Raw genomic sequence first — 15,121 nt, forward strand, 5'->3', positions numbered from 1 at the left:
ACAAGCCTCTTGCCTCTATCTTCTAACTCTAGGATAATAGGCATGAGCCCCCTCATCTGCCCCAGGCTTCTCTCTTTAATTAAGTTTCGCCAGACAAATGCTTTCTGTGTGTTCTATGACTTGGAGAGGGGGATTGATTAGCACTGTCACAGACTCTCTAATGATGATGGTCAGGTACCAAGAATGTCATGAATATCTAGGGCCTTTATATCTTGAATATATCCATAAATTTCCTTGTGTTGAAGCTCCCCCCCCCTCTTTGTTTCTCTGATACAGATGTCATATATCCCAGGCTGGCTTCAACCTCACTATCTAGCAAAGAATGACCTTGAACTCCTACCTTTCCTGCCTCCAACCCTCAAAGTGCTGGGATTACAGATGTGGACAACCACATACTCACTTTATGTAGTACTAGGGATTCATCTCAGGACTTCATGCATACTAGGCAGCCAGTCTACCGACCAAACTATACTTCCAGACTTCCTGTGTTTTAAAGTAGGGCTGGAGTCTTGGTTCGTGCCTTTTTTATAGATGAGAAAACCAAGGTGCAGTGAAGTCGACAGGCTAACCCACTCCAGCATGGTCAGAGAGCCAAGTCCAACTGACTAAGGATTTCGAGCATCTAGTGTGAAAGGGCACTTGGCTGAGTTCCAGCCCTGTAAGGCTGTCCAACTAAGTGAATTAATACTCTGCCCACAAGAGGTCAGTAGGTCCCACAGGAGCAGAGTGGGCACAGGAAGGCCTGCAGGGCAGAAGGCAAGGTGTCCTCCCTGAAAGGAACTTCTAATACTACCAGGACTTCTAAGAGGTTCCTCCACATCCCAGAGAGGTGGGTGTCCAAGAGTTTGCTTTCGCCAAGAAGGCTGTGCAAATTCTTTTTGAATATTGTGGTCCTCAGAGGATATCAAGCCACCTGTGGAGGGCAGTGCACATAGATGAAGGAGCTGCTATACTGGGCCTCTTCCTCAAAGGCTGTTGTGCCTCCCTGGGAATAATGGATCCCTAATATCACAGGGCAGTGTCCGCTGGGCCAGAACTTGAAGAGCTATATAATAACATCCTCCTAGATTTGTATCCTGACTCATATTAACTGAATCCTCTGGCAAGTTGATTAACTTCTGTAAGCAGCCATCTCCCAACTGTTGACATAAGGAATAATATCTGTTTCCATTTGTATTGAAATTGTGTTTACTTGTTCGTTTATCAAACCATTTGGGTGCCTCTCCTACCTATGAATGCTTCCAGGCTCAAGTGGATGTCAAGCCCAGTGCCTGGCCTAAACAGCAAATGCTGTTTTAACGACAGCCTCTCTTTGAAGGTCAGGCCATGAACTTAAGACTCACAGTCGTACGCAGTTGGAAGCATTCTGAACAAACAAGTAGGAGGAGGAAACTGCAATTAAGGAGGTTCCACTCCATCTTGCACTGGAGAGCCAGGATTCAACAATGACTGCTTTATAACTTCCATATGTGCTCTTCTGAACACCATAAAACATATGGAGTGGCGGCACACGCCTACCTGGAATATCAACACACAAGAGGCCAAGGCAAAAAATATCGTTCTAAGTCTGAAGCCAGTATGAGCTACATAGGAAATCTGAGGAGAGTCTGGGATAGAGAGTGAGACCCTGTCTCTCAAAACCAAAATAAATAAATAAATAAAACAAACCCAGTTAGGCATATTTGCTGCCCTTGTAGGGGATCGAGGATCAGTTCTTAGCACTCATGTTGGAGAGCACACTACCACCTGTAACTCCCAGCAATGGGGAGGCAGAGACAAGTGGATCTCTGTGAGACTGAGGCCAGTCTGGTTTAGCACCAAGCTAAAGGTATGACTCAATAATAAAACAAAATTTTACCAGGCTCCTGATTTCAATTCAAAGCACCAAAAGGAGAAGAGAGGGAGGGATGGGGAAGGGAGGGAGGGAGGGAGGAGGAAGGGAGGGAGGGAGGGAGGGAGGGAGGGAGGGAGGGAGGAATGCAAAGAGGACTAACGAGTTGACATTTTAACTGGAAACAGAGGCTGGTCCTAAAATTATGGGCCTCATAACCTGTCTCTTTCTTGGGAAGTGGCAAGCATGGAGGGGTGTAGAAGAAGCCTTCTGCCTGCTTTCTGAAATCAGAGAGGCCCTCTTTTTTTTTTAAAACCAAATACTTTGCCTGTCTTTAGGAAGTCAGTTCAAAGTATGGGAAAAAGATGTATGTAGTACATACATGAATTAGTGAGAACTGGACATTGGAATGACATGACAACCTAAAGGCATGAAAATGTCACCCTAAGAGGTCAGGGAGGTTGCTCAGTGGGCAGTGCAGCTCAGCACACAAGCCCAATGACCTGAGTTTGGGTTCCGGAAACCCATGTCAAAAGCTGGATTCCCAGCACTCCTATAGTGAGATTGGAAGCAGAGGCAGGAAAATTATCCAGATGCTGGTGGGTCGGCTAGTGTGGGATACTCAGCAATACAGAGAAACAAGATCGAAAGTTGTAACTAACTCCTAACAGTTGTCATCTGTTCTCCATACATTAACTTATCTCTCTCTCTCTCTCTCTCTCTCTCTCTCTCTCACACACACACACACACACACACACACACACACACACACACACACACACAGAAATATAAAGAAATCTGGCAGATAAAAAAACCTACACTGACTGAGAGATGGTTCATGAGACATACAGTCCCAAGCACCATCCTTGATACCCTTTGTGGGCGACAGGGAATTTATCCATGTCTTTTGAGAAGCTTCAGCATCCTTTCAGCCTGCCTCACCAAGAGGGTTGTCTTAAACAGACTTTTGCTTCCTGTTAGAGAGAAATTCTACTATTCAAAACATTCCTTTCTCAAGCTTGAAGTGATGGCTGCCCAGTGGGATATCTTAAGGCTCTCTTTCTCTTCTCAGGTTGCAGGTGCCTACAGTAGCAGTAACTCCCTCATGGCAACACTAGAGGGTGGAGACCTTCTGGAGTTGGCCCCCTTTATCACATCCCAATTAAGCAGACCCAAGTTCAGAGATGCACAGTGATGGGAGGTGTCATTCTGTAAATTGGTTAATGAATAAATCCCTGTTGTATACAACAGGAAAGCAAGATAGGTGGGACTAGGAGACAAGGAGGATTCTGGAAGATGTAGTAGAAAGGAGTCTAGGTGTGGGACATAAGAGAAGAAGTCCAGACCATATCTCCGGTAAGATAAGACCTTGTGGAAACACTTAGATTGATAAAAATGGGTTAACATTTAAGACAGAGCTAGCCATTAAGAAACGCTAGTAAGTGGCCAACAGCTTTATAACTAATAGACTCTTGGTGTATTTTGGGACTGATGTGGCTGAGGGACCAGGCTGGTGGGAAAGTGCTCATAACAGCACAGCAACTTCATCAATGTCTCTCCATGATACTGGTAAAACCAGAAGTTTGTGGTCAGGCAGCCTGCTTGACAGAGGATTTTGAGACTTCCCCATTGCTTTCCTTGCCCTCATCTTCCCCTGATTTCTTTTCTTCTGTCCATACAGGCCACAGCTAACAGACCAGAGTGATTGGTCCCATCCAGGCTCAGGGAGTGGAAACATTCTATTATCTGGGTGCCTTGTCTTCAGAGGAGTCCATTGGATTTTCCATGAGTTGTCATAGGAAGCAAAAACATCAGGAGACCTAGACCTGATAGATCCAAGGTACTGTCACTTAGAGCAAAGGGGGCCTGGGATGTTGCAGTTGCTAGGTTGGAAAGGATCGGCCTGACTCTCCAATTGGAACCTTTTCTGGGTTACATTGTGAGGAAGTTAGAGCAAAGTCCGTTGACTAGAAGAACCATTTCATTTCATTTACTTTTCAAGAAAAATGGAAAGAGTGACTTTTATAGTGTCTGCCAAGTGCCAGTCTGGTGCCAAAGGAACTGCTAGGAATAAAAAGGGCAAAGTCTCTGCCTTCTTGTGTTTTATAGCCTAGTGATATTTTTAAAGTGCTTATCCATTGCTTTAAATGCTCTCCCTCTCTCTCTCTTTCTCTCTCTGTCTCTCTCTCTCCCTCTTTCTCCCCCCCCTCACACACACACACACACTATGTCTATGAATTTGAGGCTAGCTTCATCTACGTGGTGAGTTTCAGACTAGTTATGTCAATGTTACATAGTGTTTCAAAAAATCAACACACACACACGCACACACACACACACACACACACACACACACACACGTGTTTTCTGCTCACATTTCTGTCCTCTCAAGTTCTCAAGTTTTGGTCAGGGTTGAAATATCTCCTGGACCTTTGAACTTTGTACTTCTGGTGCCAAAGTGGTTTTGAACCTTGGGCCTCTCCAGTGCTGCTAAATGTTTAACAGTCAGCTCTCCTAGGAGAAATCTGTATATGTGTGTGTGCATAATCACAAATTGAGTTGCTATGTCAGATGTATAATTTAAAAATATCATGCACACGACATCATTTATTGTACATTTTGTATAACAAATGGATTCTCACAGAATGCTTTCATTTTTGTCAACTCATTTATCTGTAATGGCAATAGGCCAATACAGTTCTGGGGTGAATATTGATTGGTACTGTGTTTATGTGTGAACTGATGAAGATGATAGAACATCATTTATCAACAATTAGCCCAACAATGGGCTAATGATTTTCAAACATTTCCTCTTTTTTTTTTTTTTTTTTTTTTTTTTTGATTCACAGTGTAATCATATAGCAAACCTTTCAGTTTAGCCTGAATGGTGTTTTCTCCCATCAGTTTCTTAGATTTAGTCAACAGAGGATTGGGACGGGTTCTGATTTATGGCATTTGCTGTTTTGTTTTTTTGTTTGTTTGTTTGTTTTGGTTTTGGTTTTGGTTTTTTTTTTTTTGGTTTGGTTTGGTTTTTGGGTTTTTTGTTTTTGTTTCTGCTTTTTTGTGTTTTGTTTTGTTTGAGCTGTAAAGCTTGCTACCATAGCTTACTTATTCCAAGCTGCTCTCTTTAATGTGACTCTCAGAAAAGAACCAATTGCCCATCAGTATACATTTTAACTACTCAGGTATCATAGTGTAAATAATTTCAAGTACATAGATAATAAGACACTGTAGAAAAACAGTTAGGAAGTGATAAGTTAGGGAAATCCATCATCTTAATTTTTAATAGGATTTAGAATTTTGTTTATTTATTAATTTATTGGTTTTTCAAGACAGGGTTTCTCTGTGGCTTTTCAGGCTGTCCTGGAACTAGTTCTTGTAGTCCAGGCTGGTCTTGAACTCACAGAGATCTGCCTGCCTCTGCCTCTGCTTCTGCCCCCCAAGTGCTGCTACCACTGCCAGGTAGGATTATAACTTTATATATTCTTTTGGTTTTTGATGTTTGCAATACTAAAGATTGAACCCAGGGCCTTGACAATGCCATGTATTTTTCTTCTTTTATTATATATGTGGTGTATGTGCACATGTATATACATGTTTGCATTTGTGTGTGAGTATGTGTATGTGTGTGTGTGCTTGTGCATGCACACTTGTGTATGGAGGCCTGAGGTTGCCATCTAATGTCTTCCTCAGTCTTCTTTGTAGTGTATACACACAGGCAGACTCTCCCACTGAAAGCAGAGCTCACAGGTTCATCTAGTCAGGCCAACCAACTTGCTTCAGAAACTTCTCCCTGTGACTTCTGTGTACTAGAATTACATGCGGGACACCAAAGCTTTTAAATGGGTTTTGGAGATTTGTGCTCTCTTTTGCAGCACTTTACCTGATGAGCCATCTTCCCAGCCCTCATGTATATTTAAGTAATAAATGTGTCTAAGTGGCTAACACAATTTCTGGGAAATGTAGCAATCAATCACCATGGGCCAGGAGGAAAAAGCTTACCCACAGAGTCAACTGCATTTCTAGATCCCTAATGATCCCCCTCCCTCCTCCAACTTCCCTACCATCCATTCAGGGCCTGCTGCCCTAGATGACAGTGCTTAGACTCTAGAGTTGACCCTAGCTGGCACTAAAGCATCACTGCCACCTTGTATGAAGGTGCTGGGGACCAACTGATAACACTGGTCCTCCCTCTCACTTGCCCTGGTTCTGGGAGGCACATCTGGCAAGGACTCAAGCCTAAAGGGAAGAAGAAAGATGTAGGAGGAAGTCTAGAGCACAGTGGCTTAGCCCTTTGTCCACTTTGGCTGTGCTCCAGGCTGTGCTATAATTGATTGTTGAAGGCTTTCCAGAATGGCTGGAATTACTGAAAACTATAGGCCATGGGGCAGGAGGTGTGCGAAAGTGCCTTCTGTTATTCTTGTTGTGTTGAAACATGTGTCACTGTATCTCAAACTGGCTTGGAATTCATAGAACTCCTCCTGACTCAGTTTCCCAGATGCTGGGATTACAAGTACAAGCTGACTGAGCCAGGACTGGCCTAATGTTTTCTGCTGGAAAACCACCCAACATTCTGGCCATTCTCTGTGTGGAGGCTTTGTATGAACTTTGTCTACTTAAAGCTACATGTGCTCATTTCTTCTCCTCAGGTAACCCCTGGGCAACTGATCAAGTGGGATTGCTCCAGTGCAGTTTGGGCCATGTTACTGGACAGATGAGGGTTCAGTGTTGGCACCTAGGCTGATAGCTCTCCATTGGCATAGTTCCAGCTCCACCCTACTCAGCACTCAGTGCAAAGATCAGCCCCAGTGACTGAATGGATCAATCAATCCAAGCCTGGCTGGAAGTCAGGATTTCTTTTTGGCAAAACACAAGCACAGTGTGGAGTCCTGTAGGGGAGCCTTCATCTTGTCATTTTGGACAGGGAGTGCCCATTTTTACTGCTAACACTGGGACTCTTTGAGGAAGAGGAACCTCAATCCCTCCAACTCACTAGTACACACACACACACACACACACACACACACACACACACACACACACGCTCATTATCAAGTTTTTATGAGCCAGATGCTCCGTAACCAGGAAGTTCAGGTGCCAGTATTTTCTCTCCCAGCCTTTCCCCTCCCAGGCACACTACAGCACCCGGTGTCTCCGGAGACTGGCGGAAGTGACAGCATGCTTTACTCTTGGCATTAGTCTGAGAACATCCTGTGCAGCTGAGAGGGTGACACTGCCCTCTGTGTAATACACAGGATGGGAAGTGACTAAGGTGAGGATACAGATGTTAAGGGGTCAATAATGCTCAGAAAGGGAAGGCTCAACCCTCCACAGAAATTAGAAACCCTTCACTGGCTGCCAACACCACAAACATCCCAGCATCCACAGTCTTCCAGCACGTGCCTTTGGCAATGCTTCCAGGGCATTTGGAAGAGTGGAGGCCTGAGATGGGGGTCTACAGAAAGTCATGACTCTGCATTTTAGTGTCTGGAACCTTGGTTCTTATTGTCCTTATGATTATGGATAACAATGATTAAAGTGATGTAAAATTACTGTATGGAGCTGGCTATGGTGGCACACATTTGCAATCTCAGCATTCAGGAGGCTAAGGCAGGAGGATCATGAGTTTGAGGCCTGCCTGGGCAACTTGGCAAGGTCTGGTTTCAAAATAAAATTTTTCTATTTTTTTTTAAATTTTTTTTCAAGACAGAGTTTCTCTGTGTAACTGGCTGTGTTCCTGGCTGTCTTGGAACTCACTCTGTAGACTAGGCTGGCCTTGAACTCACTAAGATCAGCCTGCTTCTGCCTCCCAAGTGCTGGGATTAAAGGCGTGCTCCACCACAGCCTGGCACTGGATATCTCTCTTCTTAAGAAACACACATAGGAAAGGTTTCTCAGTTGTTAAGAGCATTATTGCTTTCCCAGAGGATCCAGGTTTGATTCCCTGTAACTCCAGGTGCAAGGGTGTCTGACCCCTCTGGCTTCTGTGAGCATCTGTATTCATGCACGTGCATACATACACACACACACACACACACACACACACAGAGAGAGAGAGAGAGAGAGAGAGAGAGAGAGACCCTTTAAAATAATAAAAATAATTTTTTAAAAGAAACACATATAGAAGAATGAAGAATAGAGGTAAAGGACCATAGTATATACAACTTACTCTTAAATGTCTCTAAAACTTGTGTGTGTGTGTGTGTGTGTGTGTGTGTGTGTGTGTGTAATTTAAAATAAAAATAAGATTTTTTTTAAAAAAAAAGCAGTGCACAGCCAGGCAGTGGTGGCATGCACCTTTAATCCCATCACTTGGGAGGCAGAGGCAGTCAGATCTCTGTCAGTTCAAGACTCAAGACAAGCATGGTCTTCAAGAACTAGTTCCAGGACAGCCTCCAAAACCACAGAGAAACCCTGTCTGGAAAAAGAAACAAAACAAAACAAAACAAAACAAAACAAAACAGTGCACAATTTCTTTACTGTATCTACTTCTTCCTCCCTTGACATATGATAACCCAATTTGTTGGAGTAACTTTAAAATCAGGCAGATATCTTGCTTCTCATTATGATCTTAGTTTCCATTGATGCAGTTCTTGTTCAGTCTTGTCTTTCATCTTTGCAAAATAATGTGTTTCCAGCTTCCACATTCCATCTGTACCGCTTGGCCTATGTACTCCAGCCAGTTTGGACCACCTTTGGTTCTCCAGTCCCTGCCAAGTCTTGCTTATCCTTCAGCCAGGAGCAAGGCATAAATTGTAGTGTAAAACTCTAGGGGGCGCCATTCACTCACACAGCAGCCAAGTACTGCAGAAGCAGGGGGTCTAAGCTCCTAAGGATTTCCCCACATGTCAATTAATCATTTTCCCTTGCTTGTTCCCAAGGCTTTTTCTGCAGACCTTATTGTTACCCTGTGGTATTATAACATAATTGCCTTCCTGTTTCTATGCTGCTCTCATTGGGCTATAAGGTCCATAAGGGTAAAGGTTTCTCTCTCCTGTGTGTATCCCAAGCACCTAGGAGTACCCAGTTCCGAGTATATGCTCAGTGAATGTCAAACCAATTAATGAGTTTGGTGTGTGTGTGTGTGTGTGTGTGTGTGTGTGTGTGTGTACATACAGATATGTGCTCAGCTTGATACAACATTGCAAGACTTAAAATAGTATAAGGGATATCTCATGACCTTTCCCATAGTCACTATTAATGTTTAGTCCATATGCACACACACACACATATATCTTATGTACACATACACATATATATCATATGCACACACACACATATATAAATGATGGTGCATAGCATGAGTGCAGGCACACTTGTGCCACCGCACATATGTGGAGGACAGAAGACAACTTTAGAAGTCAATTCTCTTCTTAACTGCAGGATCTGGGGACTGAACTCAGGTTTTCATATTTTTACTTAATGGGCCATCTTATACCTTATAGAGGGTAGGGGAATATATAGAGACTGCTTTATTGTCAGAAGATAAAGTTCAGAAGGGCACCAGATACACCTGGTTCATCCTTGTATTCTCTGTCCCTTCCCTCAATATGTTGTACAGGATTTTGTTCATAATGGGCACTCAACAAACCTCTGCTGAGTACACATGTGTGTACTGGTTATTAGGGATATCTCCCCCACTTCTTCAGAACCACAGTAAAGCATGTGTAGAAAAGATCTGAGCCCCAGGTGACATGCCCTCTGAACTCCTGCTGTTTAGTACACCTGAATCCAGCCCGGATCGAGCAGTGTATCCAAGGGAATGCAGCTGTGCGTAATCAAGGTCATCAGGATGCTTGGGTGAACTGCTTAGGGATATGCAAGGCTGCCAAGGCCCCCTCTTAAAGCTCTGAAAACTTCCTAGTTGATAGTCTCTGGTTTCTTCCACAGACTCACCTCTGACATCTAACCTAGGTGAGCTGACTGGAAGTCCTTCTGGGACTGTGTCACTTGGAAGGCATGCTATTTGTGTCAGCCTAATGCAGAATTAAGAGGCCCAGGAGGGGTCAGGGTGGCAGTGCAGTCCCAAATTTGAAGAGCACAGGGCACCTCTGGAGTCCCGGCTGCAGAGTGCCATTCTGGCTGAAATCGGTCTTCTGATGGGTAGCAGATGGATGTCTTGCTAGGCAGCTCTGTGGCTTCTCCTACCTCACATGTTTCCTTAGGCCTGTTGTCATAGCAGCACATATATCTTTGGGGAAGCTGAGGGCTGAGCTCAGCTCAGCCACCAGAACAACTCTTCCCAGAAGGCACTGCTGGAGAAGCTCCCCAAGGATTCTTCCCAGGCTCCCAGAGGCCTTAAGAGCAGCCCCCGGAAAATGGCAGCAACAGATGAACTGTATCGTTTTGTTTTGTATTATAGTGCTAAAAATGGGACCTAGGGACCCATGCATACTTAAGCAAGTGTTTTTACCACTGAGTCTTTTTAAAAAAAATGAATGTTTGTGAATTAATTCTCTGAGACAAGGTCTCACTATGTAGCTCTGACTACCCTCAAAGTAGCTTTTAAATGGGTACACCACCACTCATGGCCTCAGGAATAATTTTGTTTGAGACAGAATCTCACTGTGTAGTCCAGAGTGGCCTTGAACTTAGTACATATCTCAGGCTAGGCTCAACACATAATTCTCTTGCCTCAGGGTCCTGATGGTATGCATTAATTTTTTAAATTTAACTTAAATGTTTTTGATTTGCAGACATTCTATATTATGGGATTTTAAATTTTAAATTTTTTGGGGGGGTTTCAAGATAGGACTTCTCTTTGTAGCTTTGGAGCCTATCCTGGCACTCGCTCTGTAGACCAGGCTAGCCTCAAAGTCACAGAGATCTGCCTGTCTCTACCTCCCCATTTCTGGGATTAAAGGCATGTACCACCACCGCCCATCGACATTTTCTTTATTCTTCTTAAATACTAAAGAAGTTTGGGGGCTTCCCCCTATGCCTCATCTCAGTACCAGCACTGGTGGGGAGAAGTGAGGAAGGAAACATCTGTAATGTTTGTTTTTCTAGTGCTTGGCATGGAACCCAGGGCCTCACACAGTTAAAGCAAATGCTGTGTTCCCGACATACACCTGCAGCCTGCACAATTCTGCCTTTGGATGGAAATTCTAGCCTATTCCTAGGCTTTGCTTTAGTTTCTAATCTATATAAGACAGATACCATATAAGGGGACGGAAATGTAGTTCATCTTGTGGGGTGCTTATCTAGCATGGAGAAAGCCCTGGGTTTGACCTCTAGCTCCGTATAAACCAGGTGTGGTGCCCTGTGGTCCCAGCACTCATGAGGTGAAACCAGAATGATCAGAAGTTCAAGGTTACCCTCAGCTATGTAGTAAGTTTGAAGCTGGATTACACAAGACTGCATCTAAAAAAAAAAGAACAACAAAAACCCCACACAAATCCATGTATGGGCAACACAAACTGAACTCAGCTGGTTATTTAAAAAAGGTGGGAGGGGTATAGCTCAATGGTAGAACATATGACTGCATAAAAAAGGTGGGAGGAGGGGTGGGGGCAGTAGGGATAAATTCAGGAATTTGTAGGAAGAAAAGTGGGAGTGATTATGATCAAAATACATTATATATCTATATGAACTTCTCAAATAAATAATACAAATATTGTATTAGAGTTCAGTAGCAAGGCATGGTAGCACATGTCTTTAAACCCAGCACTTGGGAGGCTTAGGGAGGCTGATCTCTGTGAGTATGAGGTCAGCCTGATCTACCGGGCGAGTTCCAGGACAGCCAGGACTACACAGAGGAGAATCTGGCTCAATAAATAAATGAATGAATGAATAGCATTTCCTCACATCCATGAGTATATGGGCAGTACAATTTGGACTTATTGGGTTGTTAAAAAGAGAGAAAGAGAGCTGGGCGTAGTAGCTCATACCTTTGATCTCAGCACAGGCAGACAGATTTCTGTGAGTTCGAGGCCAGCCTGGTCTACAGAGCGAGTTCCAGGACAGCTGGGGCCATTACAAAGAGATTCCATTTCAAGAAAGAGGGAGGCAGGGACAGAGGGATTGGGAAGGTGGGAGATGGATCTGGGAGGCTGTTGTTGGAGTTATGGGAGGAGTCTATTTTTAAAAATAGCACTTACATTGTATTTACGTGCTAGGCACTGTTTTAAATGCTTCGCAATCAACTGACTCCTTGCATTCTTATAATGTTTCTTTCAAGTGGGTACAGCTGTCATCCACACGTTACAGTGGAAGAAATGGAAGCCCAAAGAAACAAAGCAGCACGCTCAACATCAAGCAATTTCTAAGTGATGGAATCAGCTCCGGGAGACTCTGAACTCCGTTTTCTTTTAACATTCCGCTCTGCTGCCTCCTGGAGTTGGCAAGCTTGTCATAATAGGGCAGGCAGAGGGGCAGCTGTCTCCCCTCCTCCTTTCTTCTTGGCGCTCTTTACTATGGATCACGTGCAGAAACTCAGCCCTTCCCCTCGCCATGATAGGGATGGGGGGAGGAGGAGGGGCGGAGGAGTAGGACCGGGCAGAGAGAACGTGAGACCCTGCTGTCTGAAAAAGCTAGCCCTGGCAAGGCCTGAGGAATCCTGGAATACAGCACTGGTTAAATTCCTGTGCTTTATTTTCCAAATGTGTTGAGGGAGTTCCTGTGCGGTGAGAGCAACACCAGCCTCATTCCTCCCCTTCGGGAATCATCACCAGATCACAGAGGAGCCAGAGCTGAGCTTTGTCTTTATACTTCTTACAGATGAGGGAAGGAAACTTGTGCACCTGGGTACTCAGAGTACTATCCTGAAAGGTGATGACTTGCTTATAGTAAGCAAGAACCTAGTGGTTTTATTTTGTTGTGTGAATTTCAGTCTTGGGAAATCCTGACCAGACCAGAGCCATGAGCCCAAACACATAACATTTTCATACGCTTGTGGAGCTTTCTCTGAGACAGTTCAGTCAGTCCATCTTTGTGGCTAGGATGAGGACGGCAAACATTCAGTCAACCCACTGTTTCAAAGGCACATTTGACCCTCCGCTAGGTGGCCCCAATATAAAGATGAGTAAGAATGCTTTCATGGGGACTAAAATGCTACCTGTTTGTATATGCGTGGATGACCTCTGGAAGGGGCTGCCAGAAGGTGGTGGTAACAGATGGCCAGCTTGGGAGGAACAGACTAGCTTGTGCCTGAAAGCAATTTATGCTTTGGGACTTTAGCACTGTAAGTTTATACATATTACCCATGCAAGGATAAATGATCCCCTGCTTCACACACAAAAACATAAATAAAAATGAGGGGGAGATGCTTATGTTAATATGTTGGCAAGTTGTATGTTTTGTTGTTTCTTTGTTTTTGTTTTTCATTTCCCTCCCTCCCCTTTTTCTTTCTTCCTAGATAAGGTCTCACTTTATGCCAGGCTTGTTTGGAACTCACTATGTGGTCCAAGCTGGCCTTGAATTTGCAGGAGTTCTTCAGCCTCAGCTTCCCCAAAGTCATGGTTAAAGTGCTGGGGTTGTTGATGATGGAGGAAACAAGACATAGACTGAATTGACTATTTCTCTTCCTGGCTTGGGCCAGAGTGCAGGTTTTAGTCATGACAGCTATTTTCAAGTGGTTTTGTTTTCCCAGTGTCTAAGGAAGGAAATGAAGGAAAAGCTTTGTCTTCAAGCCAAGAATGCCCAGGCATGTGAGACCTAGCAAAAGCAAAAGAGGTACCTTCCACAAGTTCTTCTTTCCTTTTCCACATTGATTTATTTGTATTTTGTATGTGTGTATGTGAGTGTGTATATGTATGACTGCACATGTACCAAAACATGTATGTATAGGCCAGAGGGCAACTTTTAGGAGTTGGTTGTCTTCTTCCACCCAGTGGATCCTGGACATCCACCCGGATGTCAAGTTTAATAGCAAGCACTCTTCCCTGCTGAGTCCTTTCTCCGGCTTGGGGTCCTTGCGCTGCCTCTCACCCCTGCGTCTGCCCTGCACAAAGGTGTGAAATGGATTTCCTAGAAGAAAACTGCCCTCGGTTAAAGATTCTACAAGCCTGATTGACTCATTAGGACTTCGTGGCTGTGGAAGTGGGTTGTTGCAGATCCAGAGCCGAGTTACCATGGGCTATCATTAGCCTCCTTCAGAGCCATTCTCTGCTGCTTGTCTGTCTGATTTAAGATACCCGTAACTGTCATGTGAAAACTCTGGGAATGTACCCACAGACAGGCTTTTGCCAACCAAAGTCTACATTAGATAACATGAGATCAACAGCAGAGATTATCCCATGTTACTACAACCACTGACCTGCTGTTTCTACCAATGTACTGGAAAATTATGACTTTTCTTCTGCTACTATAAAACCTGCATAAAATCGTCACCTCATTTGTATTTGCAATAACCTGAATATGTGTTCCTGGCCTATGGTCACTCATAAACTCTCTCTTACTAGCTTTGAGGTAAGAACTACTTTTGCTTCATCACAGGTCATAGTCACTCACCTTGTAAATACATATGCCCTTGGCATAGAGAAGTGTTTCTTCTCAACAGGTTCTGGCCAGCTGGTCTCAGGCCAACACCACCTGCTTGTTCTTGCCTAAACTTGCTGGGGAATTAGCACAGTCCCAAGAAAGACAGTCAAGAAGTCAGCCTCTAGAGGGCTTCAGGGACCAAAGTAAACAACTTACACTCTGTGGACTGTGTTTTCTTCTGAATTACATGCAGATGGCTTTTTGAATCCTGGCTTGACTTTGTCCTAGGCATCCTTGCTGAAGTTTAGTTTCTATAATACTACTTGGCACAGCACTGGACTGAGAACATTAAATGCCTTAGATTTCATGGAGGCTACGAAAACACACAGTGGTGGATGCCGGCTGTGTTTTTCACAGAAGAAACTGAGCCCCGGAAAAACAAACAGAAAGAGGTGGTAACTGGAATGGAAATCAAACTGTGGTTATGAGCCCATAACCACTGGGATGGAAAGGCATTTATTTATTCACTCTCTTCTATTGCCTCTCATAAAATGAATTTTAATATTATCCTAAGTCAACATTATTTAGGAAAGGAACTGTAGTGCCAAAAAAATCACTTATGATATCCCAAAGCTAAATATAAAAACACTTTTACTATTATCTCTTGGTTGGTGCTGTTAGGCCAAGGCTTCCCTCCAAGGCCTGTAGCCAAGGGTTACTCAGAAGTAACCCATTTGAGCAGAGAGGAAAGGGCCCAGCTTTGTGAGTTCCAAGTCAGGACTCTAACAGGATCTGCTAACAGGGAAAGGTAAACTTATAAATGGAAATGAACACCTTAGAACAGGCCCCAGAACCAAGAAATGGACAGAT

At 44.0% G+C, this 15,121-nt stretch overlaps 1 protein-coding gene and 1 long non-coding RNA gene across 2 annotated transcripts in view; one reads left to right on the top strand and one right to left on the bottom strand.

Annotated features, from left to right (window-relative positions):
- Steep1 (STING1 ER exit protein 1) overlaps positions 1–3,624 on the top strand; it is a 32,048-nt gene extending 28,424 nt beyond the window's left edge. The window contains exon 7 of the mRNA XM_051178418.1: positions 3,513–3,624. Within this exon, the coding sequence (XP_051034375.1) occupies positions 3,513–3,536 (24 nt within the window). The 3' untranslated portion in view covers positions 3,537–3,624. The remainder of the gene's footprint in view (positions 1–3,512) is intronic.
- LOC127217429 (uncharacterized) overlaps positions 1–15,121 on the bottom strand; it is a 66,593-nt gene that overhangs the window by 37,016 nt on the left and 14,456 nt on the right. The gene's annotated exons all lie outside the window — the stretch shown is intronic.

Source organism: Phodopus roborovskii, unplaced genomic scaffold (assembly GCF_943737965.1).
Source record: "Phodopus roborovskii unplaced genomic scaffold, PHOROB, whole genome shotgun sequence".
In the NCBI taxonomy this organism is placed as follows: domain Eukaryota; kingdom Metazoa; phylum Chordata; class Mammalia; order Rodentia; family Cricetidae; genus Phodopus; species Phodopus roborovskii.